Source organism: Pteropus medius, unplaced genomic scaffold, assembly GCF_902729225.1.
Source record: "Pteropus medius unplaced genomic scaffold, Ma_sr-lr_union100, whole genome shotgun sequence".
In the NCBI taxonomy this organism is placed as follows: domain Eukaryota; kingdom Metazoa; phylum Chordata; class Mammalia; order Chiroptera; family Pteropodidae; genus Pteropus; species Pteropus medius.
Window position 1 is genome coordinate 5,323,613 of NW_024348533.1, and position 24,705 is coordinate 5,348,317.

The window sequence follows — 24,705 nt, forward strand, 5'->3', positions numbered from 1 at the left end:
AGCCCACACACATTAAAAATAATAAAGTTAGTAAAAACAAAGTTGAAAGGTGGTTATCAGGGGTTGGGGGTAGGGAAAAAAGGGAAGTTGCTTTTTAATGGGTTTAGAGTTTCAGATTTGCAAGATGAAAAAGTTCTGTTTCATAGCAAATCTGTTTCAGAACAATGTGAGTAAACACCACTGTTGACTTGTACACGTAAAAATGGTTAAGATGGCAAATTTTATGCTTATGATAAAAAAATTGATAAAAATATAACAACATGATGCTAATAGATTCTTAAATTTAAATGAAATGGACAAATTCCTTGAAAAATACAAAGTACCAAAATTTACACAGAATAAACAGGAAATCTGAATTCTTCTGTATGTAGGCAATAAATTAAACCCATAGTTTAAAATCTTTCCTCAATGAAAAACTCTAGGCCTAGACGGTTTCACTGGTGAATTCTTTCTAACATTAAGGAAGAATTAGCACCAGTCTTACACAAATTTGTCCAGAAAATAGAAAAAGAAGAAAACGTCCCATGTCCTTCAGTGAGACCAGCATAACATTAATACCAAATCATGACAAAGACATTACAAGAATAGAAAATTACAGATTACTTTTATGAATATAGATGCAAATATTCTAAATAAAATATTAACTAAATGAATCTGACAATATATAAGTAGGAAAAATTTACAACCAAGTTAGATTTATTCAAAAGTCAAGGTTGAAAATCAGTGTGATTCAATATATTAACAGAATCAAGGTGGAAAGTCATGTTTTTTTCTTAATAGATACAGAAAAAAAAAACATTTGCTAAAATCCAACATCCATCCCTGATTTTAACAGAAAACAACTTTTAGCAAACTAGGAAAAGAAGAGCATTTCCTTATCAAATAATGGGTATTTTCAAAACTACAGCAAACATCATACTTAAATAACGGTGAAATATTAAAAACATCCCTAAGATCGGAAGAGGATATCTGCTGTGACTATCTCTTTCAACATCGTATTGGCAGTCTTCGCCATTATAAGGCAAGAAAAATTAAAGATGTAAGGATTGGAAAGGAAGAAATAAAACTGTCACTATTTACAGACAACAAAATCCAAAAGATTCTACAAATCAGCTCTTGAATAAGTAAATTTAGCAGAGTCAATTGTATTTCTCTTTACTAACAATAAGCAATTAAAAATGTAATTTTCAGAAAAATACCTTTTACAAAAGCATCACATAAACATCAAATACTGAGGAATAAATCTAAAAGAAAGTGTGTGACGCTTCTACAAGAAAACTATTAATCATTAATGTGGGAAATTAAAGATAACCTAAATAAATGCATGTTTTTAGGTTGATAGGTTATAGGACTCAATTTTGTAAAGGTCTGAATTCACCTTAAATTGATCTATAGATTCACAGCAATTTCAATCAGATCCCAGCAGGGGCGCACACATATGTTTATTTGTGTGTAACTTAAGCTGTCCATAAAATTTGTATGGAAATGAAAAGGGCGAAGAATAATAAGATAATCTTGAAGAACAATAAAATGTAAGGATTTAGGCAACAAAATATTAAGACTTTTTATAAAGGTACAGTAATTAAGACTATGAGATATTGATGCAAGAATAGACAAATAGCTTGATAGAATAGAATATAGTCCCCAAACAAGCATGCATTTATGCAAAGATAACACTGTGTGGTAGTAGTAATTAGCGTGATCTTTTCAATAAATGGGGCTGAATCAAATGAATATCTATAAAGAAAAAAACGGATCTTAATTCCTACTTTACACCATACTCAAAAATGAATTTGAAGTAGAGCATACATCTAAGTCTGAAAAGTAAAACAATGAAGCTTCTAAAAGATAAAATAGAATATCTGCAAATTCTTGGGATAGACAAGCTTTCTTAAACAGGAGTCAGAAAGCACTAACCATAAAATAAAAGATAGATAAATTGGTCCACACTAAAATTAAGACATTCTATTCATCAGAATATACTATATTGGAAGAAGATATCTATAGTAATACTTCTAACAAAGTAATAAATAATAAGTAATAAATAATGTCATAAATAATACTTATGACAAGTCTTACTCAGAATAAAGAAGAAAAAGATTGACATCTTGATGGGAAAATGAGCAAAAGAAATAAATGGACATTTCAGGATGAACAAGATGTACAAATAGCCTAAAAACATAGGAAAAAGTGCTCATCCTTTTTAGTCATCAGGGGAATATAAATTAAAACCACAATTAAATACCATTAGACACCCACCAGAAGTACAAAAATGAAAGACAGAAAATATCAAGTATTAGTGTAGATTTAGAGCAACTAGAATTCTCATCTGGTGGGAGTAAAAATTGGTACAACCACCTTGAAAAACTGCCAATATCTGCTGAAGCCAAACATACACAGACCCTATGACCCAGAGATTTCATGCCTAGGTATGACCTAAGAGATTGGCATGTGCATATGTACAAAAGAGACACACAAGAAAATTCCTAACAGTAATCATAATAGCTCCAAAATGGAAACAAAGCAAATGCCTGTCAGTAGAAGATTAGGTAAATAAAATGTGGGACAGTGAAAATGTACAAACCACTTTTATATTTAGTGACATGGATGAATGTGACAATATAGTATTGTCTGAAAGAATCCAGACACAAAGGCATATATACTCTGTTTCCATTTATGTGAAATTAAAAAGAGGCAAAACTAAACTGGTGTGAGAAGTCTAGATTGTGGTTTTCTTTGGAGAAGGGAGAGCCTAGTGATTGGGATCAACAGAGGGACTTGTGGAGTTCTGGTGGGGTTCCTGTGCTTGATCCAGTGATTTTGTGGTTGTGTTCTCTGTGCAAATTTATTGAGTTGTATACTTATGATTTGTGCACATATCTATATATAGGTTATACGTCAATTAATGGTTTATTTAATAACATGTAGCCAATAACAAAAATAATAATAATAATCAGTAATCAGTAAATATGCTGTGCTTCTTTGGCAAAGCCAGCATCATGCCTTTTTCTGAAATTCAGCTTCTGTGTGTTCCAATCTTGATATTATATTTTTCTCAAAGTGGTTAGCAGCAGGGTAGATTACTAAGTAAATTCTAACCCATTTTCATTTCCGAAGATTTGGTGTCAGCTGATCAGTCTACTGACACAATAAGTTGGGTTCTTCCTTATCTTTTGATGTGTATGTTTGATCTTTCCCTCTTTCCCCCTGTTGGATTATGCAGATTCCTCTGGGACTGAGGCTCAGCTCCCAGAGACCACACATCTCATCTCTTACTTGGGACCACTCTCAGAGGGCAGCTTTGTACAGAGAGCAGGAATCTTTGAATTCATCCTAGTTTTTCAATATAGAAGTTTTTAATATAGGAAAGTTAAGAAAGTAGAAGCGGTCCTACCACTCATACACTAGTGCACGAAATGCTTTAATTTAATACTTGTCTGTACTCTCACAGCCTCCCACTTCTCTCTGTCCATCATACCATTTGAAAATAAGAACAAAGTTACAGAACTTATAATACGTGATTTGAAGACTTATAACACTATAGTAATCAAGACAGTATAATATTAGTGTAAAGACAGACAAACCAATTACTGGAACAAAATACTGCCCAGAAAAAACATACATATACAAGCAACATATTTTCAACCAAGGTGCCAAGACAGTTCAATGGGGAAAGGATAATCTTTTAAACAAATGATGCCAAAACAATTGAATATATCCACAGGCAAAAAGATGAACTTTGATCTTTATTTCCCACCATATACAAAAATCTACTTGAAGTGGATCATCTAAATGTAAGAGCTAAAACTGTAAAACTTCTGGATGAACACATAGGAGAAAATCTTAATAACCTTAAGTTTGTCAAAGACTTCTCTTTTTTTATTGTTTTTAATAATTTTTATTTTTTAATTACACGACATATAATATTAGTTTCAGGTGTACAACATAATGATTAGACATTTATATAACTTAACGAAGTAATCACCCCAATAAGTCTAGTACCCATCTGAGCCACCATATAGAGTTATTATAGTATCATTGACTATAAACCCTGTGCTGTACTTTACATCCCCGTGACTGTTTTTATAACTAGCAATTTGTACTTCTTAATTCCTTCACCTTTTTCAACCTTCCCACAACCCTCTCTCATCTAGCAACCATCGATTTGTTAGTGGGTGTTCTATCTATGGGTTTGTTTCTGTTTTGGGTGTTCATTTATTTTGCTTTTTAGATTCCCCATGTAAGTGAAATCACATGGTCTTGATCTTTCTCTGACTTACTTCAGTTATCATAATACCCTCTAGATCCATCCATGTTGTCACAAATGACAAGATTTAATTATTTTTTATGGCTGAGTAATATCCCATTTTATATATGTACCACCTCTTCTTCATCCATTTGTCTGTTAATGGGCACGTTGGTTGCTTTCATATCTTGGCTACTGTAAATAACGCTGCAATGAACATACGGATGCACATGTCTTTTCAAATTAGTGTTTTGGGTTTCTTGGATAAATACCCAGAAGTGGAATTGCTGGGTCCTTGTCTCTTGTTATAGCCTTTGTTTTAAAGTCTATTTTGTCTGGTATAAGTATTGCTTCCCTAGTTTTTTGTTTGTTTGTTTGTTTGTTTGTTTGTTTTTTGCATTTGCATTTGCATTAAATATCTTTTTCCATCCGTTTCTTTTCAGTCTGTATGTGTCTTTACTTTCGATCTGAAGTGGGTCTCTTATAGGCATCATGTTTTCTAACCATTCAGCCACCTTATATCTTTTGATTAGAGCATTTAATCTATTTACATTTAAAATGATTATTGATAGGTATGTAGTTATTGCCTTTTTATTATTCATATGTTTTTCCTTCTTTTTAAGTCTCTTTAACGTTTCTTGTAATAGTACTGGTTTGATGATGATGAACCCCATTAGCTTTTTTTTTTGTCTGGGAAGATCTTTATCTGTCATTCGATTCTAGATGATAGCTTTGCTGGGTAATCTTGGTTGTAGTTCCTTGCTTTTCATCACTCTGAATATTTCATGCCATTCCCTTCTGGCCTGAAATTTTTCTGGTGAGAAATCATCTGACAAAGGACTTGTTTATACATACATACATACATACATACATACATACATACATATATGTATATGTATATGTATATGTATATATATAGAGAGAGAGACTCTTACAACTCAATAATAGGAATACAACTTAATTTTTAAATGGGCAAAAGATTTAAACAAAATGCTTCACAAAACATACAATTGGTTAATAAGCACCTGAAAAGATGCCAAATATCAGGGAAATTCAAACTAAAACCACAATGAGGTGCTGCTGCACTCCTACTATGGCTAAAATGTGAAAGATCTAGCATCTCAGCATTGGCGTGGAGGCGGAGGAACTGGAAGTCTCACACACTGCTGGTGGGCTGTTCAGTGGTTCAGTCATTTTAGAAAAGTCAACCTACACGCAGCTTTCCACTCCTAGGTGCCCATCCAATGGAACACACAGTCCACTCTCAGACTCATACACACATGCTCATAGCAACTCTGTTTGTAAGAGCCAATAAGTTACTATATGATTGCACTTACATAAAATTCTAGGAAAATGCAAACTGATCTACATTTACCTGGGGGTAGGAGTAGGGTGGGAAGAAGGGGAGAGACATCGGGAAACTGGCGCTGATAGAGAAATTCACTGTCTTGATTCTGGTGATGGTTTCAGGGGTGTGTACATAAGTCAAAACTTGTCAAATTATACACTTTTAAATGTGTACATTTCATTGTGTGTCAATTATACCTCAGTAAAACTCTAAGAATAAAACACAGTCATTCTGTAAAGGAAACGTAAACATGACCTAGCTGCAAGTAGCACAACTAGTTAAATAATGTAAACACTGAATTTTCTTATCAAAATGTAATTATATTGGGGCAATGGAAAAATGTGTGGATGTGGTAGAGAAGAAGATGGGAGGACGGGGGGAATCCTCATCTTCCATAGTGGGATTTAATAGATAAAGTATAAGACTGAAAAAATTAGGGAGGATCAGCACAGGCGTGTTATTTAGAGACATAGAGGGAAATATGCCATGAATCAGCTCAAAGTTTGTAAATGGAGGCTTTATAGAGTACCAGGCAGCGTTTGCTTTGAAGAGTTCCAGTAGTTAATCATTTGGGGGCCCCAACATTGGAATTTACGTGTTTAAAGTATGCTTAAATTGAAGGATGCCTGAATTCTTTTCATTAAGAGTCCCAAATATAGACATGCATTTGAGAAAACGTTATGCTTTGAAGATAATCCACATTCTGTCCTCCAAGCCACATGGGAAGTGTGGGCCTGATGACTTGGTAAGCCTGTTTTTCTTGTTCCTTTTCCAGGTGGTCACTTCTTTCATCGGACCTCTTTGTCCCCTCGAAGCCTGGTGTATGAGAGTGAATTCTCCACAATTGAACCTTCTTTGGACATGTATGATGAGAACAAAACCTGACTTTTTTTAAATGGGCTGTTGGGGGTCACCTCTTTTGTGATTTGATTTATGATCACCTTTCTTATTTTGTATTCTGTCAGCATCCGTTTTGGAAGAATGGCAGCGCTTTCTAAGCACAGGTTGGGGCTCGGGGTTAAAATGCAAAGTTCCCCTCAAGGCTTTGAGGACAGCATTATTGCCCAGGTGACCTGATGGCACCAAAAACGTGCCCAAAGCTGGCCACTGAACATGGGCCCCAACAAGCTTGGCTGTTTGCAGAGAAGAGGTAGGCCGGGGTTAATGTTACATTGCAAACATGTCTGAATAATCACATGCTATCTATGTCAGGGTGACGCTGGCATTTTAAAAATACCTTTGTGCTCCCCACTTACAATGTATACTAAAGCCTGCAGGCGTGCTTCTTACTGACATGGCACAAATTGCTGCTGTGTGGCCCGCTCTGTGTTTTCCTGTCTCTTATTCTACTTCCTGTTAAAGGGCCTCTTTCTAAAGGTTCCTAAGAGAAAGTCTCACCTTTTGTACCTCCTCTGAGACTGACCACCTAGAGCACCACAATGGGGCTGCAGGTGGGCTGAGCAAGACAGGCAGCCGTCCTCATTGTCATAGAGCATGATGTAAGGTGACATGTGTTTATGTGACCACCAAAACACTGAAGACCTTGTCCCTGAGGCCTATGGACCTCTCAGCTTGGCAGCTACTGTGGTGTATGGGGAGGTAGCACCCGGGAGGCCAGGCCAGTAATGATCTCAGGGTGACGGCCAGTGGGTGTCAAAATCAGAATGGAACCAAGTGCTTTCTTAAGAAGATCGAACCACCTCCTTGCAGTTAGACACCCAATAAGCACCCTCTTCGGACTTCACTGGTCCGCTGACCTCGGCATCAACATGGAGAAGGCACGGGAGCTTACAGAAAAAGACATTGAGGCCTGCATAGGGCACATCTGGGACACACATGCTTTTCCCACACACTTGAGATGACATCAAGTTAACATCACAGGAAACGCGTATCGTAAGAGTATTTCCAACGTCGAACCATGATTAGCAAACTTATTAAACAGATCTAGGTGTCCCTTTCGGTGAAGGGCATGCACCACAGTTGAGCCTGCTTCACCTATCCACGTGAGCTACACGGAGCTGCGAATGCGCTCAGACCCTCATATCCTTGTTATGAGAGTGGACACTTCAGTCCCCGTGTGCCTAGAGTCAGATCAGCAGCAAACCACGCTGACCCACATATCCCCTACCCTGCTGTTTTTATTGACTCTGTAGAAGTTTGAGGAGAGCACTTGCCATGTTTCCACATGCACTGGCTTCTTTTAACGACGTCTCTTCTCCTGATGTGTTGCTAAGATGCCTCAGACACCGTGTGCTCAGAACAAAAACCCTCAGAGAATCAAGGTGGTGGCAGCCTTGAAATTGTCTCCAGCAACATTTTGTTTTTAATTATTTGAGGCCAGAACAGTGCAGATTTTTAAGGTCTTAGCAGCTTTTTCTTTTTGCCTTTAACTGAGGGCTTTTGTTTGTTTCCTTTCTTATGGTCTTTGTACTATAAAAATATTTTTGATAAAAAACAGTTACAAGAGAGCACTGTTCAGAGACAAGTTTGCCACTGGCTTTGCGGTGACAGAATGGAGTCAAGGAGATTAAACCCGATCTGCCATGGGTGCCAGATGCCACCTGCGTTTGAGTTTGGTTTGGCTCATTCCCCAGGGAAGATGGCCGGTCTGGCCACATTGTCCTGATCACCACCTTGCTTTCCTGAACTAGAACTTGGATCCCAGCGCAGAGTTTTCTTCTGATTTGTGCAGTCTTACAAAAGCATATACATTAAATTTCACTCAAGACATTCCTTTACTGAAAAGAAAATAATAAGAAATGAAAACTCCGGGTACCTAAAAATCCACTTATTGATATAATATTTGAATTTCTGGTAAATCTAGGGTACATATTCCCTGTTGAGGCATTTCTTGTGGGCAGTTCACTCAGAATAGTGCTTCAGATCCCAGCTTGACACCCTTTTCCTGAGAATCGGGGCCACAGAATGTCTTGCCTTGTCAGCAGGGACAATAACTTCTCCATGAAGGTCATATACTTCTGGAATAGCACGAGTGGCGTGATTTGTCTCAAATAACAGCCTCTTTGCCAGCAGCTGTGCTGAGAGAAAACCTGCCAAGCCACCTAGGGACCCTGGCAGGGGACAGGACACCAGGGCTGCTTGCATGTTAGCTTCGCGAAGACACACTTCATCAGGGGCACCCCTGCCTCTGAGAATCTCAAGATATTATTGGCCATGCAAGCGTGGTTGGGGGTGCGGAGAGGCGTTTTTTTCTGCAATGTGTGAGCATCTCGGTTGCAAGTCTTATAGCCATGGTGATTATTACCCAGGAAATGTATAATAACCTTTGATCGTTTTGGAATTGAATGGGGGGACTATATAAAGAATGGAAGAGGCAAAGGAGTGAGCTGCTTAGGCTACAGACCCTCTGTCCCTCCAGTGGCCTGCTCTGAGATGGGCTCTAGCCCCTCTGCCTGGCACAGTTCCACTTTGTCTCCAGGCCAGGCTGGGCACAGAACTGCCAGCATGCATCACAGGACACATGTAGAGTGGCAGCATGCATCACAGGAATTGGTCATGAGAGTTAAAATGCAAATGCCTACAATTTGGTGATTTTTAACTTCCTAAGGGAAGATCCTCCTTTCCTGTTATTTCAGGGGGAGAGGAGAAGCAGCTGGCAGGAAAACACCTAAGCCATCTGCAGTAGGGGGGCCAGGCTTGGGTGTCAGTGGGCTGCCTGCCTCTGCCCTGTAAGGGGAATACAAGCTCTACTACCAGATGGTTAAAAACACCTTTCAAAGTCTAGTGAACCCTGCTGTTTAAGAAAGGCTCCGTTCCCCTGCCCTTCCTCAGGCCTGCCTCAGAGAACATCTCCGAGGCACTTCCCTAAACCAGCTTGGACTCGGGGCCAAGCCCACACCTGCCAGCTGCCCCAGTGCACGCAACAGCCCAGCTTCCAAAAGATGTGGTCGCCAAGTGTTTAAACAAAATAAGATTACTAAATTTAACTAACTTGACATTTCCTATGGGCTTTATAAGTTCTTCTCACGTTTTTATCACCCTTCACATCCAGTTCTTTCCTTGATCTACATGTTAAACAAAACTGGTTTTCACTGAAGAAAAATCAAACTGTTACCTTGCTGTTAACCTTCATTATTTCGGCAGTGGTTGCTATAGGAAAACAAGGAAATGATGTTAATGTCAGGTCACCTTGACAAGTGTTTGCTGCTGGAAAATGTCAAGAAACAAAATCACTGATTTCCAGGAAGTAGGATTTAGAAAGAAAATGGTAGGATTACACGGCTAACTTCATCAACAGATCTTTATTGCGTTCTCAGTATGCCAAACACATATACCAGAGTTAAGGTGAATCCAGTGATCATTAGGGTTTAGGCTGGTATAGAAAACTGGCACATTAATAACCAGCTTGAATGCGAGACCAGATGAAATGAAGGCGAGTGGTGAAAAGGGGGGTTTCCCAGGGCGCAGATGGGGGTGCAGCACAGCATGCAGAGGCCGGGAAGGACTTGAGGTTGCTGGGAACGCGACACCTCCAGTGAAGACAAGCCAAGGGGGCATGAGACTGGCAAGGGTGTTGCTTTGCTGGAAACGCTCTGCTGTGGGGAGGATCTAAACCCCTGTTTAGAGAGGGTGGGGCAGGAGAGGCACTCGCTGCCTGGTGCTGGGGCAGCCATAGGGGCCACGCAGAGCCCAGAACATCACCGTTAAGCCGAGATGAGGATCTGACTGAAAGGGGAAAAGGAGGGAGCCATGAGGTTGAAGCGGAAACTCAGGCTGCTAGTCTTGGTGACCACTGGTGTTGGTGGGACCCAGGGACGTGTCCCTTGTTGGGACACATTAGATCTCAGGGCTGGCAGGGCCCCTGGAAGGGGACATGGAGATGCAGCTCTGGGTCTGCAGCTGACAGTTGGTAAGGGCAAGGTGGTCCGGGTGTAGCCGCACTGTGCATCAGAATTCTGGGGAAGCTGTTTTAAATGTGCATGTCACCTAGACCTGCCAAAGTGGTCTCCATGTAACTGCAGTCCCTCGGTGACCCGATCTTCACCCCCTTCTCCTCCTCCTTCTCCTCTCTCTCTTACACACACAGAAGTATTACACAAGGTACATGCACTCTTCCACACACACACACTCGCTGGAGTTAGAATCTCCCAGAGTGAGTGTCCAGCCAGGTCTGGTGTTCCCTTAGTTCAGACGATGGTGGAAGCCAGAGTGGGCCCAGTGACATGAGACCAGGCTTGGGGTAAAGCCCTGGGAAGACTGCCGTTAGGTGCGGACAGAAGGAGCTGCTAACAGCAACCAATTTAGAAAAAGCACTAAGTGTAGCCTACTGAAGAAAGGCTGTGTTCACCTCACTGTGCTGCCTGAGGCCAACCGGCTGGCCCTCACCCACCCCTAGAAACAGTTTGGGCTTAAACTCAGCATTTGCTCCCAACTCCACACATGAGTAAGGGACAGAATGACTGTTATGACACCCACAGCTTAAAAGCAGCATCTTCCTTGCTGTAGACAGTTGTTATAAGTGAGGTTCCTCTACTTTGCCTTTTCTTTTGGCCTCATTGGTAAATTTTTCAAAGTCCACGGATGAGTGTTGTGAGTACGTGTTCACACGACATCCGTGGATGTGGTTAAGATCCTGTCAGCAAGACTGGAAAATGCCTTCTGTATTTTAGGTATCGTAACATCAGAGAAAATGTAGACAGAGGGATACCGAGGTAGGGTGCCTATGTTGCGCCTGCACGGAATTCTATACTTCCTGCCCTGTGAAATGGTGGCCAAAGCAATGCGAGCGGAGCCCACGGGCTGCGCCTTGGCAAGAAGTGCGGGATTCTGCACAGGCCATGTCCTCAACTGGCCCCTAGCGGCACTGGGGTCCCAGGTCCCCAACTCCAGCATCTTGAGGTCCAGGTGAGGGGTGCTGAGGTGTGGTCAGAGCCCCCTCGTGGCTCTGGTGCTCCTCTGGGGTGCTGGTTGTGGGGAGGGGTGCCCTTTTTCTTAGGGGTGTCCTAGAAGATCAAAAAAAACCAGCCTCAAAGAAGAGAGACGGGTGGGTCCCCAGCAGACTTGAGATGAAGGCAGTCACCTGCATTTTCCAGAGCTGCATCCCACCAGCCTTCAAAGACCATGGAGGAGAAGGGGTACCATCAGCCTTGGCTGCTAAAAGCATGACACATCTGCACCCAAGATTTGTCTCTCATGGTCTCAAAAGGCCCTGTGGGGGCCCCCAGTCCCATGACCTGGTACTTAGCTGGGGTTTTCCCTCTTGCAGTTCACCCTAACTTAAGCCATTTCTTCTGTTTTCTTCCCTCTGGCTTGGGGAAGAGGAAGATACTTTATGACAAATGAAAAACATGAAAACTTTGAACTTCATGCAACTTGAGTATTAAACTTTCAGAAAGATTCAGTGCTGCTGGAATCGCTCACGTCTCCATCCTCTGCACTCCTAGCTCCCCCCACTGAGCCCTCAGCCTGAAAGGTGGAGGTTTCGCAGCCTGAACACACTGACTTTCTCAGATTCAGCAGCCTGGGAAAGCCGTGCCCATGCCGGAGGCAGCTGCCAGAGTGTGCATGCTCCAGCCGAGGTTGGCACTCCAGCTCAGTAGGAGGCACCTTCCTGAACCTTACACCTCCTCTTTCTGTGGAAAGGCTGAGGCCTGGAGGATGTCATAAGCACCCTTTGCTCAGCTGCCAGGGATACTGAGGTAGGGTGCCTATGCTACACCTGCATGGAATTCTGTCCTTCCTGCCCTGTGAAATGGTGGCCAAAGCCCCCTGGGACACAGAATCCCCTGGAACACAGCTCCCAGGGTCCTCGGTCCATTTAATGCTGAGCTGAAACAACTTGATGCTGACCAGTCCACTGCAGTTCACTTGGGCATGCCTGTCGGCTGGTGAGCCTGACTGACCTTCACCAGCTCCTTACTCCTCAGTGTTTATCACCCCCTCTCTCCAGCAATCTCTACAGCTACTGGCAACTGTCAAGAGGTACAGATGATTGTTCTGAGCTATTTTTTACAAATTTAACCCAACATAAAGTGAATTGGAACTTGCTTTCAGAATTATCCTTCATCCACAACTCAGTCCAAGTGTATTTACACTATGTGACATTAAAGGACTTTTCTAGTGACTGAGAGGTACTGAGCCAGTGGGGATAGGGTAGACAGACTGTGAAGTTCCAGGCCTCAGGTGAGTAAGCTGTTCTCAAGCAGAAAGACTGACCACCTATTGACTGCCAGCATGCCATGTGGACCAGGTCACTGGGTGTGGCTGGTGCCAGGGTCTCAGCCCCTTTCCTGGTGTCCAGCCTGAAAGAACACATGCTGTCCTGGAGAGAAGCAGAGAGAGCACTATGTCTATTCATCGCCCCACAGCCCAGACCTGGCCACAGACCCAGCTGAGGACCAGCAACTTTGGCCAACGCTTGGGGCCAGACTATGGTGTCTTAAGCTGAGAATGGGAAGCATGATCTGCTCTCAAGTGGCGATGGCGCTAAGGAAGCTGCCCCATGTGATTGCAGAAACAGGAAATGCTACTTGGGGTCTGCGGATCACGGTCACCTAAGAGAACAATTCTGATCCTGTATGAGAGGAGTCGGTCCAAACCCTAGGCCACATATTTCACAACTGTTTTTGACCCTCGGTAGTTTTTGTACTCACATCAAATATTAAAGTCACCCCTTTCGTATTTGGTTCATTCAAAGAGCTCCCCTTATTCTGGGTTCCTGCAGACTATGCACAACATCTCAGAGGATGGCATACAAACTATTTTTTTAACTACAGCAGAGGTGATATGGGGTGGGGGAGGCTGGGCTACACCTAAATGTGGCAAATGACTTACCTTCTACCTTGAGCGATGAAAGAGAATCTATGCACTTGAATTTTAATTCACCATTAGCTAGCTCGTGCCAGAAAGAACACACATCAAATATCCAAGAAGCAAAACTGATCATTAGCTTCATTTGGGGGCTCACTGTAGGGGGAGTGACCTTGTCTAGAACATACACCTGCAAGTAGACCATGAGCTATTTTTTATAAGCCCTTTCAAATGTTCTGGGCAGCACAACTCCTAGGCCCATATGGTTGATGTAAGTATAATTAAGTAGTGAAATTGTGTGGTATATACCTATATGCTGATAGTGTATACCTGTATTGTGGGATTTGCTAATATAACTGTTTCAATAAAACCCTATTGAAAAAGCTGCTTTGACCACATGGAATACTATTGGTGGTAACCTGTATCAGTGAGGACTCTTTTGGTTGCAAGTGACAGAAACCCCAACCAATACTGGCTTAAGCAAAAGGAGAAAGCAGTGGGTCACAAAAGCCAAAATACCAAGGGCATGCTTGTGTCAGGTATGGCCTGGTTTGGCCCTCAAATACTGATGCCCGGACACATTGCTAGTTTTGCTTCCTCCAGACTAACTCCAGTCTCGGTCTCAAGGTAGTAATAGCTGGTCTACTTCCCCAGGAGGTAACCCAGACCAGAATGGCATCTACTTGACCCTGACCAGCTGGGTGGGAGGAACATGGCCATCACCAAGCCAGCCACTGTGGTCACAGACATAGAATATACCAACGCCCAAGGCCAGTAAGGGTTCCACTTCTTCATCCCAGGAGTGCATTCAGCTTTACCTGAAAGACAGGAGCTGAGAGTCAAGGTGTGGTTCCCACAGCAAAATCGTGCTGCTGCCCAGGAAGTAGTGAGTACTGGGGCAAGGAGAAGGTGTCTGATCCAGGTGGAAGAGAGTTGAAGCCAAAAGGGTCTGCACATGAGTACTGCCTCTGCCACTTACTAGTATGAACTCAACAAGTCGTTTCACCTGTCCAGACTTCGGCTTTATTGTCTGTAAGATAGGGGTCATAAAATACCTACCTCACAGAGTTAACATGTGGGGATTAGATTTAAAATAATGTAAGATGTCTCATATCTGGAGTACATAAATAATTCTTACAACTCAACGATAAATAGACAACCCAATTTTAAAATGGGCAAGGGATATGAATACACATTTCTCCAAAGAAGATAAACAAATGACCATCAAGCACATGCAAAGATGCTTCAAATCATAAGTTATTAGGGAACTGCAAATCCAAACCACATGAGGTACCACTTCACACCCACTAGAGTGGCTATAGTAAAAAAGACAATAATTGTTGACGAGATACAGAAGAACTGCAACCCTCACACATCACTGGTGGGAATGTGAAATGGTGTGGCTGCTTCAGAGAAGAGTTTGGTGGTTCTCTAAAAAGTTAACCGCTTTATCATATGACAGCAATTCCACTCTTAGGGACCTACCCAAGAGAACTGAAAACATGTCCACACAAAACTGATACATAAATGTTCACAGTAGCATTATTCACAATAGCCAAAAAAGGAGAAACAACACATATGTCCACCAACTGATGAACAGATCAACAAAACGTGGCCTATCCTTACAAAGGACTATTATTCAGCCAAAAAAAAAAGGAATGAAGCACTAATCTATGCATGGATGAAACTTAAACAGGTTACGGTAAGTAAAACAAGCTAGACACAAAGGCCACATACTGTATGGTTTCATTTACATGAAATGTACAGAATGGGCAAATCTATATAGTTGTTGCCAGAGGTGGAGGGGCATGGGAAATGGGGAATGACTGCTAATAGGTAAGGGGTTTCTCTTGTGGAGTGATGAAAACGTTCTGGAACTAGTAGTGATGGTTGTACAACTTTGTGAATATACCAATAGTCACTGAATTGTGTACTTTCAAAGGGCGAATTGTATGGAATGTGAATTATATCTTAGAAAATGAAGGAAAAATGAAGTAGACTTTAACACATCCTAAGTGCTCAATAAATGTTTTTTCTTTTCCTTCCTGTAAAGAACAGTTCTCAAAAGGTGGCCTCCAGGCCAGCAGCATCAGCATCCCCTTGGAACTTGTTAGAAATACAAATACTCTTCGTAGGGCCCAGCCATCTGTATTTTAACAAGCCCTGCAGGTGATTCTGATGTTGCTCAAGTTTGAGAACCACTGGAATGGAGAAACCAAATAACCCATATCTCTTCTCAGGGTGTTAACAAGTACTTCCAAATTCTTGAGAGCATAAGAACATGTTATCAGTTTAAGCTTACAAAGTTTAAAGAAAACCGTACTCTATATTGAAAGTTGATTCAGAATCTCAAGCAACATTTTGGAAGATCTTTGATCACTCTGGCTGTCAACCACGAAAACGCCTGTTTATATCTACATCTATCATATTGGATTCTTGAATGCCAGTGACAGAAACCCAATTAGAAACCAGCTTAAGCTTCCCGGGGTGATTCTAAAGTGCCCCTTCCCTCTGCCCTCCCGCTGGATCCTGGCTGGCTCAGGCCCTCAGCATGATCTTGCATCTCAATTGGCCCTGGACATTCTGCATTCGCGCCCCAGACATTGTCACCAGCTGCCCCTTTCACGCAAAACAGTCAGTGTTTGGACTGGGAGGGGTCGAACCCTATAGGCCAGCACTGAGAGCAGGGACCAGCATCCCAGACTCACGTGCTGCCGCCAACCCACGCGCCTCCCCCGTGCCAGGGGAGAAACCTCCACTGGCTCCAGGGCCACCCAGCCTTAGTGTGACTGCACCGATTTCTGAGGATCCTGTCAGCCCTGGGATTTCTGACACGCTCCTCGGCTCCTGGAGGTCCGTCTAGCCTTAGGCCCGAGTGTCAAAATTGAGAATTATCACAATCGTCTAGGCCTTTTCCAGCCGCCTTTTGCAATGTTAACACGCACTGGTCGCACTGCACAATCAGCCAAGAGCGTACTTCCAAACGCTATTTCTTTACGTTTCTCCCCAAAACCCTGGCCAGATTTTCACAAAACGGGGGTGGGGGTGAAGCAGGAGCAGGACCTCTCCTCCTTTCCACAACCAGTTCCTCTGGTCTGAGGACTTGGCCATTACAGGTAGAGCCCGTGGCCGGAGGCTGGGACCGTTCCTCCAGAGGCCGGGAGAGCGAGGGAGGCGGACACCACCAGCAGGCGTGGGGGCGGGGCCGGCGTGGACGGAGCCAGCCGGGAGCGCCGCGGGCCGGGGCCGGAGTGGGCGGGGCCTCCCGGGAGAGCCGCGGGCCGGGCCCCGGAGTCCTGCAGTCCGGCCGTCCGCCAGGGGGCGCCGCCCGCTCGGCCCACCTCCCGCTCCGCCCTCCCGCTCGGCTCCAGCGAGACGACCGCGGCGGCGCTTCCGCCTGGCCGGCCGGGCCTGATACGAACAGCCCCACGATGTGGCTGGCCCCTGAGGAGGTGCTGGTGGCCAACGCGCTGTGGGTGACAGAACGGGCGAACCCCTTCTTTGTGCTGCAGCGGCGCCGGGGCCACGGCAAGGGCGGCGGCCTCACGGGTGAGAGGCGCGCGGCGGCCGAGCGGGAAGGGCGCGCTGGGTGGTGGGGCCGGACGACCCGCCCGGACAACCCGCCGGGACAGGCCTGACCTGGGCCCGTCGTCGCGGACGCGCACATCGGCGCGCGCGGCCGGGGACGGGAGTGCAGGACCGGGCCTGGCGGGGGCGGGAGGCGGGGACGGGGCTGGGGGCGTGGGGTAGAGACTGAGCCGGCGGCGGAGGTGGGTACGGAGCGGGAGAGGGATGGGAGATGAAGACAGGTCTGGGGGGAGGGGCGCGGTGGGGACGTGCGGGGAACTGGAGGAAGGCAAATGCTCTGGCATTTAGAGGCTGGTCGGGACACTTCGGCCCACCCAAGGAAGGCTGGCTGGGGCCTCTGCCTGGATTTGGTGCCCGTGAGCTTCCCAGCGCTCAGCCGAGGCGTGGGCAGCTTCCTGGCGTGGGATTTCACAGCTGGAAGTCGGCGAATGCCCTGGGCTTCCTCCGCCTGTTTCCCCAACGGTCTCTGAAGGGCCAAGAGACATAGCACACCTTTCCTTTTGCTTCCTTCATTCCCAGCTCACCAAATAATTGCCATATGGCCAGATCAGAGGTTCCCCAAGCTGCAGACCGGCATCTTTCCAGCTTCTCCTGCCCACCTTTCCTGATTCTTGGCGCCATTGGAGCTGCAGACCCAGGCTTTGCCAAATGACCAGTATACGGTGTTCTGGGGTGAGCTAGCCAGGATGCTCCTGTGCCTGTGTGGGCATCACCACTCACTCAGGACGAGGCTGGACAGGCACCTCCTGAGGTTTTGTGGCCTGTGAGATCCAAGGAATGTCCACTGGACGTCACCTCTGCAGGTGTCCCAGGCCCCTCATGCTCCAAGGCCTGGGCAGGGACTGCCAGAGCAGAACTGCCTGCTCCCCTCTTGTGGCCTGTTGATTGCAAGCCCAGTGTTGCCAAGAGAATTTTCTGTGAAACACCCAGATTTTAAACATTAGCAGTTAATATAGTCCTGGCAGATGCAGAGGCTTCCCATGGGAGAACTTTGCTGCCAGCCTCTCCTGGGCCACACCTCCTAATATGTAAGAGACTATACGGTTTCCCAGAAAACTGTGTTCCCTTTGGTGCCTTGGGCTCCCTCCTAATGGCCTCAAGAATCACGGGAGCCAGTGCTGGGCCTGCCTCCTGACCAGGCTGCTCTGGAGCTGTGACAGCAGCCCTTCTGAAGAGGCTGACCAGTGGTTACCCTCAGGAGCTACTACAAGCCCCTGTAGGAAATTAAGGTGCAGGTGCCCACTACCTTTTGTTGCACCAGCGTAATGTGTCACATCGGCCTGTGTCCTTTGAGCAGCTGTTCTGTGCTCTGTTTCTGTAGATCATTTCAATGAGCAGGTGGGTCCCACTGCTCTGCCTACCTGTGCAGAGAAGGCCCTGTCCACCTCACTCATCTCTCCATGTCCCCCATGACGGAGCTCCCTCTGTCCCCCCAGAAAACCACTTCTTGAACCCCCCACTCCAGCTAGGTTTCATGAGTCCTGCCGTGGCCTTTCCTGTGCCATTGTAAACACCATGGCCTCCTGAACACGTCTCCCCAGGAGAGGAGCAGTAGTGATGTCATTTTATTCCAGCCGTCTTTTATAAACAGATCCCAACTTGTATTCCTCATTGAAGAGTATGAGTGTGATGAGATGGTTCACCCATTATAAAGTTTTTAGGTCTCACGATGTGGGTATACCAACAGCGTAAGGAGGAAAATAAAATTCCCAAGACCAGAAGAGAAACTCCAACAGAAATCATGAAAAAAAGGCTTATTCCAAACACTGATAAGTCTTGAATATGCCACTTTAACTGCAATTTAGAAGGGTATTTTAGAACATTTCAGTAAAACAAGTGAGAAATTACAGATTCCTGACTTGAATGTATATGAAGAGTACCTTTTATAATCAGTTATTTTATTTATTAAAGACTGGAAGGGAAAAATGGTTAAAATGGAATATGAAATGAAAGTGTTAAAGTTAAGTAATAAAATTAATAGAAATGGTTCTGACATCAAGAAAATTGTAACAAAACATTTTGAGGTCATACCAAAAGTAGCACATTAAGAGGAAAAAATAAATTTTAAATAGGAACAACGAACAGGTTTTTAGATGGCTCGATAATTCAGTTAATGAAGGGGAATGAATCAAGATAGGCGTTCATCTCATTTGTCGGGGAAATGGTGACGCTGACAAAGGGTGTATGTGATGAGAAGGAAAACTTGAAATGCCCTAAAATGCTTCAGTTCAGAGATGAAAAAAAACTGGATCGATGTTTTCCCAAATTGGACACGTCTAAAAATTTACATGTCTTTTTCAGTCCTGACTTTCAAGACTCCAAAGAATTTCCTTAAAGTTTCCATAATAAAAATGATGCTATGACAGAGGAAAGACTGTACTATCCTCCTCAGGTTGATATGGAAAATGGTGTTATGAAATCACTGTCTTATGAAAAAAGCCATCAGAGGAGATAGCCAAAAATGTCTAGGGGGAGGTGAGGAATGTATCTTAACCCATTTCCTGTTTAGGAAGAAAAACGCACAGCATTAATTTAATTTTACATAAACACGCTCTTTGAGGCTGAAGAAGTTTTATTGGTTTTCAGTGTGAAAATAAAATATAAAAATGTTCTTGGAGCTATTTCTAAACAGAACTTATCTCTAATCCTAATGTAACAAATGTGTACATAAATTGGATTCATCAAATGAATCTTCAGCTAACAACTATTTAAGAACAATGTTAACATCACACATAGGAATGCTACATTTTCTAGGATTTGATATTTTCGGCGATCAAGAATTACTGTATTTTGTAATAAGAAATACCACTCCTAAAAACAGAATACTATAAATAGAATTATGTCATTGTTTTCCAAAGACTATCGGTATACTAGAGCAATACAAAAATAATAAAAGTGAGATATTTCATGGCAAACTTTGGGGATAAGGTTAGGACTGTAATCCACGAGTTATCTTGGAGTAAACGCTGCAGCCGCAAGCACAGCCAGTGAGTATTCACGGGGCAAACAGGAAATGGGTTAAGAGATATGTCTGGCAGTTAATAAAACACATTGTGTAATTTTTTGCATTTTGTGACATTTGTGATGTCGTTTTCCATGTGTAACTAGTACTTTCTCATTCTAAAGAAATACTTGTTTTCAAACCTAATTTTGTAGTTTTCTTCAAGAGGGCCTCCTCTTGAAGCTTTGGGCTTCATAAGCCCCTGCCTGCAGGTGTTTCTGAGTCATGAGGATGAGCACAGCTTCCAGGAGGACGTGGGAGGGGGTTTCAATCGGTGTCAGACCCCAACTGACGGCCTTGGCAGGAAAAGAGGCCATTTGATGGAAGAGGTGCCTGCAATGTTTTTCCCCTGAGCCCATCCTGGCTGCCAGGCTCAGCTCCGCACACCCTTCCCTCAGCATCTCTCTCCCTGCTCCCAGGTCTTCTCGTGGGCACCCTGGATGTGGTGCTGGACTCCAGCGCCCGTGTGGCCCCTTTCCGAATCCTGCACCAGACCCAGGACTCTCAGGTCTACTGGACGGTGGCGTGCGGTAGGTGCCCTGGATCACAAGGGGTGCTGGGCAAGGCCTGCCCTGAGAGGGGCCAGGAGGGATGGGACTCGGCCCGAGTTGTAAGCTGGGTGTTGCCCCCTGAGAACCTGGTGCTGCCCCATACTCACACAGCCCAGGCCAGTGTCCCGCTTAGTAAGGCAGCTCAGCCTGTCCCAGGCCAGCAGTACTCTGCGTCCTTTATGGGCATTTGTGGGAATGTGCATATGCAGAGTCCCAGTCAGCTGACACAGGTTCCCAGCTGGGGTGGAACAAGGTGTCCTCCCTTTTTCCGAGCTCTCAAACCGTAAACAAGTTTCCTTTTCACGTCTAAATGCTGTGTTTTCCCCTTGGTAATTTGCTCTTTAAAACTGCCGCACATGGTGCTGAGGCGCCTGTGTCTCTCTGTGTGGCAGGCGCGTTAGATGAGCTTCCTTCAGGCCTGAGTCAGTGCGCTGGCCCAAGTACACTGTTAGCAATTAACGTCTTATGTTAATAAGGTGCCTTTACACAGAAGGACACATAAAACAAGTTACGTATTTATTGATCAGTTAATGAAAATGTCATGGCCAAAGGCTCCAAGAACTTAGCCCTATCGCTCCCCTGGGAGCAGTCTTGGCGAAATCAGTGTTCTACAAGACTCTGTGGGACATAACTACTGTGAATAATGAGAATTGAGAATCGCTGCAGTTGTCCCCCCAGCAGGAAACACGCCCCCTTCCTGAGAGTCTAGGGGGAAGAAGTCCCCTTCCACTGGGCATCTGGCTGAAGTCACTCGGTCACTCAGATAAAACTGTCCTAGCCAGCACTCAGCACTGCCTGCAGGCCTGGCACTTTAGGGAACTTTCCAACAACTCTGGAAGGTGGAGCTTTAGTTTTCTCTATTTTGAAGATGAGGCAGCTGTGGCCCAGAAGGGTTGAGTAACTTGCCCAAGGTCACATAGACCTGCAGTTCAGACCCAGAGCACCTATTCATGTGCCTAGGCTGGATACCTCTATGTGTTAGAAGCCACCATATCACTGTACCCCAGAATAAGGATCTTCCTTGGAGGCTTGGAGAGGTGATAGGAGCACTCACGGCTGGACCCCAGCTTGAGGGAAGGAGGTCAAGGCTGGAGGCCCAGGGTAGGCAGCAGCTGGCACAGCCCCCTTACCTGGCACCTGAACAGATGTGTCCTCCCCTTGTGTGAGTGACTGGAGGAAAGCAGAGCCTGCCCAGGGCCAAGTTTGTTCTCTTGGTTCCAGAGCCTGAGTGGGGAATGGGGGGCTGGTTTGTCCACAGGAGAGAGGGGCTTCCTATGGGGACTATCCCAGAGTAGAGCCGGGAGGTTGCTGTGTGCCTGGGCTATGAGCACATTCTTTACTCTTGAGTGGGCCCTTGATATTTGTATGTTTCAGCGGGATTCTTCCTAGGGAGCAGCTGGGGAGGGGACAGTGGCAGTTTCTCTGTGCGGCAGAGGTGTGCGGCTGTGTGGTGTGGGAACCCCTTTGGTAGCAGCGCAGCCTGGTGCTGGGGAACCCCAGCCCCTTGGCCTCAGGCTATACACCACACACTTACCTGCTCTCCCTTTTGCCAGCCCTGTAGCCCTGCCCTGGCCTCTGCCATGCCTCCCCAGCTATGCCCACCCCCACCTGTCAGCTCTCCCAAACCAGACATGGTCCCACTGGCACTGGCAGTGCATCCCGACTCCTCAGTCTGCCACTGAAGGACTTCGGGGTCTCCCTGCCCCGATTCTGCCCTCCTCCCTTCAGCTCACACCTGGCCTTCAGCCAGTCAGGACACTAGCAGGATCTGAAGCTCCTACACACCCATCCTGACAGTGGGAGTACATCATCCCCCACATCCACCTGACCTCTTCCTCCAGCTCTGATGCCCCCTCCTGTGTAAAAACCTCCCCAGGCCTGAGTACCCAGCCTTCCTTCTTGCTTCTTGGGGCTCACCAGCCTCCACTAGCACTTTCACACTGAAGGCCTGCTGGCTCTCCTGCTAGACCGACAGGTCCCTGAGGGCGAGGGTGGGCCCTGCAACTGAGCAGCCTGGGTTAGGATTATGGTTTGGTCACTTCCCAGCTGTATGACAACTTAACCTCTCTGTGCCTTAGTTTCATCCTATAAAATGAAAATAATGGTACCTATCTCCAAGGTGCTCTAAGAATTAAAACAATCCGTGAAAAGTTCTGAAAGCAGAAGTAGCCCTGCTTAAATTAGTTGTTATATTCTTTTTATTCCCGGTATCTAACATAGAGATGGCATCATTTAGGTGTTTACTTAATACTAAATGAAGATGGAGTTACTTTTAACTAATAATTCTTTTAAGTGCACGTATGTAAATATTTAGTTATAAATATTTATAACTGAAGCACGTTTACAGATCCACACAGGTAGCATAGACAAAATTTCTTCTATTTTAGGCTGCTAACAACGTGAATGATACAGTAGAGTTAATTTCCATATTCAGTGTGGGTGTTGGCAAAAAGACAGAGAAAGAAAACCCTTCCCCAGCTAACTAGACCTTGGCCTCCATGCACCAGGGAAAGGAAGCCATAATAAAAATGCAAAGAAAAATGGAAAAAAAATGGTAATTTGTGGATGATCAGGGTAGTTTTGCCTGCCACTGTGACCCACTGTGAGTTATAGAAGTCTAGGTTTCATCAACGTCACATTGGCACCCCTACAGCAGCCGGTAGGGAGGGTCCTTCCTTGGAACTGTTCATTAGGGTGCTGAGCTGCTAGGGTAAATGTGAAGAAACAAACACATAAACCCCAACCAGACGACTGAGCTGTGACAAGTGACAGAGCACCGAGCAGGTGCCTGGGTGGGGAGATGGTGGGGACTCACTTGGTCAGACCTGGGCAGGCTCAGGACTATTTTCAGCTGGTGGAAGAGTGTTCCCAGGTGGGGAATGACAGGTGCCTGGGATCTGGCACTCAGCAAATGTGTCCGTGGTCCACAGCCATGCTGGACTCGTGGCTTTGCCAAGGCTCCTCCATGCCAAGTGTGTGGCCTTCCCGGGATCATCTGATCGACAGTCCACAGACCATCGCACCCCAGGATGGCAGAGAGGGTGCAGGCCTTCACTCCTTTCTTATTCTTGTGTTCATTCATTCAGAAAACAGGTCTTGAGTGCAAACCCCATGCCTGGCACATGCAAAGCCCCCAAAAATGGGATGCCAGAGGCAAGGGAAGGCAGGCCAGGCTGACACTGACCTCATCCCTTTGCTTCTCCTCCTAGGTAGGGCCCCTTTGCCCCATTCCTTGATGGGAGCAGAGAGGACAGCTGCCTCGCCCTTTGGGAATGACATCAGGCTGCCTTCTCTCAGTTTTGCCATTTGCACTGGACCTGCAATGTCCACCAGGGCCCCTTCCCTGAGGAGGACAGGGACCACTTTCTAGGCAGGGTAGATGCTAGGGGCCAGCCAGAAACCAAAGGGGTCAGACAGGGCTTCCTGGAGGAGGCAAGGACAGGGCTGGGATTTGAGCCGAAAAAGAAAGGAGCATTGTGGGTAGAGGCCTAGGTGAGTGTATTGGGCTTCAAAGGGGAACAGAGCCACCAGCAGGGGCATGGGGTCTTGCAGGAAGCTGCAGCTGCCATCTACGGACTCCTGAATTCTCACTTATACCCAGTCTGACTCCGTCTGGTTGGTCATCTATATAGGAAAGACCACATTAAGTCCTATTATCTCCAAGAAAATTTTCTTAAGTAAGCAAACTTGTAGATACATAGCCCATTTCTGGGAGGACACGTAGGGAACTAGCGGTCATTCTCACTCAGTGTTAAGGGGAAGTGGAGGCTTTATTTTCCATGTGAGTCTGCAATTCTGCCCAAATTTCTTTATTTTTTATTTTTACAGGACCATTTATGACTTTTGTTTTATACTTATACGTAATGCTTAAGAAGGAAAAAAATAAGAAGCTTCGAGATTGTAGTCACTTGGATATAGCAAATTCGGTCACCCATTTAATCTTTCTTCTTTGAGTTTATGTTTATGGCCTGGTGATTGTATAATTTTCTTTTCTTTACCCAACCTCCCCTAGGTTCTTCCCGCAAAGAGATCACAAAACACTGGGAATGGCTGGAAAATAACTTACTCCAGACGCTGTCCATCTTTGACAGTGAGGAAGATATCACCACCTTCGTCAAGGGCAAGATACACGTAAGATTCACCTTTACTTCTCTGGGCTGGCAGTGTTCACGTACATCAGCTTATAGCACCTTCAGACAAC

The 24,705-nt window shown here is 45.1% G+C and overlaps 2 protein-coding genes across 6 annotated transcripts in view; both read left to right on the plus strand.

Annotated features, from left to right (window-relative positions):
* Positions 1 to 9,550, plus strand: part of RNF130 (ring finger protein 130) — a 110,621-nt gene extending 101,071 nt beyond the window's left edge. For both annotated transcript variants that reach the window (XM_039880232.1, XM_039880230.1), the window contains one exon: positions 6,370 to 9,550. In XM_039880232.1, coding sequence (XP_039736166.1) covers positions 6,370 to 6,479 — 110 coding nt within the window. In that variant the 3' untranslated portion in view covers positions 6,480 to 9,550. The remainder of the gene's footprint in view (positions 1 to 6,369) is intronic.
* Positions 9,551 to 16,705: 7,155 nt separating this feature from the next.
* Positions 16,706 to 24,705, plus strand: part of TBC1D9B (TBC1 domain family member 9B) — a 39,077-nt gene continuing 31,077 nt past the window's right edge. For 3 of the 4 annotated variants that reach the window (XM_039880234.1, XM_039880235.1, XM_039880238.1), the window contains exons 1-3: positions 16,707 to 16,913; positions 20,373 to 20,483; positions 24,517 to 24,635. In XM_039880234.1, the coding sequence (XP_039736168.1) occupies positions 16,796 to 16,913; positions 20,373 to 20,483; positions 24,517 to 24,635 (348 nt within the window). In that variant the 5' untranslated portion in view covers positions 16,707 to 16,795. Of the gene's footprint in view, positions 16,914 to 20,372; positions 20,484 to 24,516; positions 24,636 to 24,705 lie in introns of all 4 variants that reach the window. The other variant, XM_039880236.1, reaches the window with a different exon arrangement.